General features: G+C 37.2%; 1 protein-coding gene across 2 annotated transcripts in view; it reads right to left on the bottom strand.

The window, feature by feature from the left end:
- Positions 1-6,502, bottom strand: part of Ubxn7 (UBX domain protein 7) — a 63,278-nt gene that overhangs the window by 9,519 nt on the left and 47,257 nt on the right. For both annotated transcript variants that reach the window (XM_005344840.3, XM_013351596.2), the window contains 3 exons: positions 5,380-5,526; positions 3,299-3,389; positions 2,533-2,660 (listed from right to left, as the gene is read on the bottom strand). In XM_005344840.3, the coding sequence (XP_005344897.1) occupies positions 2,533-2,660; positions 3,299-3,389; positions 5,380-5,526 (366 nt within the window). The remainder of the gene's footprint in view (positions 1-2,532; positions 2,661-3,298; positions 3,390-5,379; positions 5,527-6,502) is intronic.

Genomic DNA, 6,502 nt, shown 5'->3' with positions numbered 1-6,502 from the left:
GAAAGAAAGAAAGAAAGAAAGAAAGAAAGAAAGAAAGAAAGAAAGAAAGAAAGAAAGAAAGAAAGAAAGAAAGAAAGCCTTAGATTCTAGCTCCTTTTGCTTATTGTGGTGTCTTTAATAGAATCCTGAGAGGGATTCTTAAGAGCTGGTCTCTTGAAGACCTCATTATACTCTATCTCTCCAGCCCCATCCTCTGCTCTTGCAGAGAACAAGGGTTTAGTTCCTAAGACCTACATCATGGTTCTCAACCATTTGTAACTTCAGTTCCAGGGGATCCATCACTCTTGTGGCCTTTAAGGGCAGTGCACACATGTAGGACAAATACACACATACAGGCAAAACATTTACACATAAAGAATTTTTTAAATAAAAAAAGGTCTGATTAAGAAAGTCCATGTACTACTTGCTCTATAGTATTTATTTGCTTGTTTTGTCTATGACTTGTTTTGAGACAGGTCTCACTCTATAGAATAGAATTCAATATATAGTTCTGATTGTCCCCAAACTTGCAATAGTCCTCCTGATTCAGGCTCTTGGGTGCTGGGATCAGACATGTGATACCCTGCAAACTAAGAATAAAAGGAATACAGGCAGGAGATGGAGGCATAAGTATCAGAAATTCAAGGAAATCTGAGCCCATTGGACAAGATTATAATCTGGTCCACAAAAAGGAGGAAACCTCAGTAACTTCCTAAAGTACATCTTAATAAACATATGGACTAGAGAGGCAATCAGTGGTTAAAGAGCTTGCTTCAAAAGTGGACTATTGCTCAGATCTCCAGAACCCCTATAAATGCTCGGTGGGTGTAGCAGTCTGGCTATAATTCTAACATTCAGTAGGCAGAGACAGGGGCTCTCATAACAAACTGTCTAACCAGGTTAGCCATATTTATGAACCTTGGGTTCAACTGAGACCCTGCCTCAGTGAATAAGGAGGGCAAGGAACGATTACACACACACACACACACACACACACACACACACACACACACACACACACTCCCATACACAAGAACATACACATACACATCACACAAATACAGATTTTAAAAGGAGTTATATAACCAGACAGAGGAACTTCTAGTGGTGAGACAAGTCTGTCTCCAGGAGCCAGGAAGGAGCACTAAGAGACTTCAACAGTCAGATTAGTGCGCTGTTGCTACAGTTACAGAAACTTCTTTCTGCAGTGGACAATGGTAACTGCAAAGATACATAAGGGGTTAAAGTGTGGAGAATAAATGTTGAATGGAACTATAGCATTCATAGCAGCCTCTCCACAGTTCAGGAAATGTCATGGAAGAGAAGGCAGAGAGAACGTAAGATATGAAGAATGGGTGGAGGGACATTTTCTGGGTGTGACAAAATTGAATTCCTGAGTGCAGTGGCTGTGATCACCTGTATAAATCCTGCACAAGATGGACCCATCAACACCCTGCCATGGAAAGAACTTACAAAGGCACAACCTCTCCCTAAAATAAACAGCTAATGTTTGCTGGGAATGGAAAGGGCGTTTTCTTTAGGAGTGTAGCCACTGGTAAGGTGTCCATGCTCCTGTAAATGATTCTCACCCAAGCTTCTATAAGTAAGCTTGGGTCACAAAAATAAGTAAATGAATAAAAATATGAAACTCTATATACATATACAAACATATATGCATGCATACATATCAGTCAACAGCAACATGTGTCATAACAGCAATTCAAATTAATAAATTTGTTTATTGAGGTTGTACTCTAAGGTCAATACAAAAACAAAACAAAACAAAACCCAACAACAAGAAAATACTGCTGGGAGAAATTAAAGACACAAAAATATGGAGATATTTTCCATATACCAGACCTGAAGATTCAATTATTAGATGTCCATAGAACTAGTGTATTCCAATTAAAATTATAGTAAGTTTCCTTGTATTAAATAACAGGTTGGTTCTAAATTTGTAAAGAAATGTGAAACGCCCAAAGTAAACAGGAAAATTTCATTTATTCAATTTAGGTACTCACTTTAGATATGGGCTATTTCTTTTATCACTATACCCTATAGACTTCTAAAGATACACAATTTTATTCTCATTGCCATCAAAATTATAACCAAAGTAAGACTGCCTTATCTTTGAAGCACTTTTACTTGAAACTAATCATAATGTCAATTAGCAAAGATGTCTGCATAATAACTATTACAGAGATTAAGTGTAAAAATAAACTCTGGGAGAGCCAGGGAAACCCAGGACCTAAAGCTATCTCACCAGTAATAATACTTAAATTGTTCCTTTCTTTTCTTTTTAGGTCTCATTTTTATTCTTTAATTATTTATATATGTACGGGGTTATATACATGTATTATGACTTCACTGAGTAGATGAAATTCTTCTGCAGAAAACTATCAAAAAAGTAAGAAGTATCTAAGTAGTACAGTCAGAAACACTAACTGGTTTTAATAACTTACGTTATTAAAAGTACCATTTTAACATCAAATGTTTCACATAAAATGCTGACATACAGGTATATTCATTCAGTCGTCTGTCACTTATACTTACTGATCGGGCACATTTTTTGGGGGGACTGCTAGAAAGTCCATCCAGTTGCCCATGTTCACCCAGAAACCCTGTTACTTGGTCCAAGAAAGAAGACACATCTAATTGGTGCCACTCTACTAGCTTCTGACCTAAAAATTAAAAAAAAAATTAAGACATGTAAATACAAAATCAATAATTCTTCTAACCATACTCATTAAATAATTGCCATATGAATAGTGAACATTTGTTACAAATTCATATCCCCATCCTTCAGTTGCTGAAGTCACAGAGTATCATCATAACCTACCAATAACATCAATTGTAACTCATTGATAGAATCAATCATGACAGGAAAATTATCTTATTTGCTGGCACCACTTACAGCAATTTAGGAAGAAGAAATTCAAACAAAGAAAAATTTAAATAAAATATAATAGTGAAACCAGCTCACCCTCTAGTGCTCTAGAGGAAAACAACCAAAACTTAAAATCTTAAGATTTTATTATAATAGAAAAACCTAGGGAGACCCTTATAAAGAGATAATCCTATCAGTTTTCCTGAAAAAGAGCAGAACTGTACAAACACAAAATACTGTTTCCCTTCAAGTTGCCAGAAATAGACTCCCAAAATACACACATTCAAGGATGTTTACATAATTATGTAATAAAAAGAAAAACTTTCCTTAACTATCACATTGCTAAAGCCAGACCCAATCAAATATTAATCAACTATTTACGTATGTGAAAAACTAATGATAGTTTAAAGGCTGTAATTGGATGTAACTTACCTGTCCGTGGGTCCAAGATGGAAACATAGGGGAAATCCCCTAATTTATAAAACTGTATGTACCTCTGACCTTCCTCACTGTCATGATAAACCTGTTAAGTCAGTAATATAAAAAGCAGTGTTACCCACTAACAGCAATGGATTCCCCAAATAAGCCTTTGAAAAACATGCTTTGTTTTCATTCCCATGTGAAAAGGGAAGTAAGATCAGGTATGGTCCCTTCTAAAAACTCATTATGAACAACAAACCTATTTCTTCTCCTTCCTCACTTCAAAAGAGGTACTATTTTTTTCTTTTCAAGTATTTGTCCATCTGTGAGTTTTCTGTTTGTTTGGTTTATTTTGGAGACAGGATCTCACTATATAGCTCTGGCTGTCCTGGAGTTTACTATATAGACCAGGTTGTCCTTGAACTTACAGAGAAAGGCATTAGTCACTATGCCTGGCATAGAAAATGTATTTTAATAAATCACAATATATTAAGATTATAAATTTGAAAACCCAACATTTTATTAGGCAGAGATGTTCAATATTTGAATAAAATAAAAGAAATTCTATCATTAAAAACAATCACAGAGCTAGGCAGTTGTGGCACACACTTTTAATCTCAGCAGCACTCTGAGAGGCGGAAGCAGGTGGATCTCTGCAAGTTCAAAGCCAGCCTGGTCTACAGAGTGAGTTCCAGGACAGTCAGGGTAACACAGAGAAATCCAGTCTCGAAAAAAACAAAAACCAAACCAAACCAAAAACTCAAAAAACACCAATCTCAGAGGCCAGCAAGATGACTCATCAGGTCAAAGTGTTGCAGCACAAGTCTGACCACCTGAGTTTGATCCCCAGAACCTATAATGGAAGGAGACAACCAATTTCCAAAAGTTATCCTCAATCCTCCACACCACACAGCCATCCAGTATATACACGCAAGCTTATAATAACAACAGTTAAAAAAAAAAACAAAACAGAAATCCCACTGGATTTATCAGACTGTAAAATACAAACGGGTAAATTAACAGCATCAATAGTAATATATCTTAGAAAAGGAAAATATTATGTTTACTTTGTTATTTTCTGTAACTTTTTAAAAACTAGAAATTGAAACTGGGTCTATCTAGGCTATAATCCCCAGCTACTCAGGTGACTGAGGTCAGAGGATCACAAGTTAAAGGGCTACTTGGAGTGGTTTCAAAAGCTCAAAAGGAGTGGACCCTAGTGGCACACACCTTTAATCCCAGCACTTAGGAGGCAAAGGCAGCTTGATCTCTGAGTTCAAGGTAAACCTGGTCTACAGAGTGAGTTCCAGGACAGCCAGGACTACACAGAGAAACCACATCTGGAAAAAAAAAAAAAACAACTAAAGAACTAAAAAGGAGGATGGAGATTATCTTAATGGTGGAGCACTTGCCTAGCTTGCAGGAGGACCCAGGTTGAATCCCCAGCAGTAAGCCAAACAAACAAAAAACTCCAACCAACAAGAAAAGTGAAACAAAAGTGAAGTTAGAGGTAAGCTACCTAGTTTAACTTAACTAGATAATTTACATGAAAAGATATTACATCTGAACACGGAGGAATATTAAGCTAAGAACGCACAGTAAAAGAGTAGCAAACTCAAGCTAAAACACAAGTTTTAATGTTTTTCCAAAGTTCTAAAATGTTTTTCACATGGCCATTTGTCTTGTATGGATATTAAATAGTTGAAATTGACTAATTCCATGCACTAAGCATGAATTACATACTATATCTTGAGAATTTAACACCCACAGATCCTGACATTAAAATGTTAATGTGTTATATATATATATATATATATATATATATATAAAATCTACTGATTTAAAGAATATCAATGTTGATTTCACCTGTTTTCTCTGAACCTTTTCAGATGGTATTTAAGGTTTCTCTACTGAACTGTACAGCTGTAGACCGACTGTCAGATGCTCCTGAAGCATGAGCATCACATATTTAACCATCACAGGTAACTTATGTCATAATGAATTCACTTTTCCCAGTTTGTACACCATTCCTCCTCAACAACATCCCACACTTCAAAAATATTACCAAAATTTTAATTAACTGTCCTTCTCACCTGCCAGAAAATGAAATGTTCCCGGATAATATTCTTCACAGCTTCATTGCTCCACACATCACGGTTGAGGCACTGGCATGCAAAGTCTTGTACATTTTGAATGTTTATCATCAGCCACTTATTCTGCATCTGGCCACACTCTTTGGCCTGTAAAAGTAAAGTTAAACATTGATTAAAAAAAAAAGTCTCTAGCTAAGCAGTGGTGGCACACACCTTTAATCCCAGCACTTACGCTGGCAGAGGCAGGAGGATCTCTGAGTTTGAGGTTAATCTGGTCTACAGAGACAGTTGCAAGAGAGCCAGGGCAGAAAAAGTCCATTTTAGGAGCGTCATTCCTGATAGAGTGACCATGCTCCAGTGGATGTTCCATGCGCCCCTGGACCATTCTGTGTAAGGGTAGCACAAATTGGTCTTGGTGGTTTTAGGTGGGAAATGTGAAGCTGGGAGGAGTTAGGGGATTAGGGAATGAATATGATTAAAATACACTGTAATGAATTCTAACAGGGTGTGGGTGGTTCACACCTTGTTGTAAACTGGGTAGCAGCACAGGGTAGGTAGAGGCAGGTGGAGTTCTGAGTTCAGAGCTCCAGGACAGCAAGGGCTATAGAGAGAGACCCTGTCTCAAACTCTGTTGCCAAAATAAGAAAAAATAAAATATCAAATAATTAATAAATAAAATGATATCTAGAGGCTGGCGATATGGGCCAGAATATAAAAGTACTTGACACTCTTGCAGAGGAATGGAGTTTGGTTCCCAGCACCTATCCCCAGTGGGTCACATCTCCAGAGGATCTGATGCCCTCTTCTGGTCTCAGGGGACAACGTCACGCAATGCATATATATGCATACATATACATATAAATAATAAATCTTTAAATGACATAGTTTTTCTTTTCATTTATACATTATTATTTTGCATATATAATCCTTGTGACAGCTATCAAGTTGAGTGAATTAGGAGAAATCAGAACTGGTGGAATTGCACTTTAGAGAACACAGACCTTTAGGACTGAGAAGAAAGGCCCACCCATAGCCGGGCGGTGGTGGCGCACGCCTTTAATCCCAGCACTTGGGAGGCAGAGGCAGGCGGATCTCTGTGAGTTCGAGACCAGCCTGGTCTACA

This window comes from Microtus ochrogaster, chromosome 2 (genome assembly GCF_000317375.1).
Source record: "Microtus ochrogaster isolate Prairie Vole_2 chromosome 2, MicOch1.0, whole genome shotgun sequence".
NCBI classification, from domain to species: Eukaryota; Metazoa; Chordata; class Mammalia; order Rodentia; family Cricetidae; genus Microtus; species Microtus ochrogaster.
The sequence above is the reverse complement of the archived record's forward strand: the minus strand, read 5'-3'. Positions and strand labels throughout refer to the sequence as shown.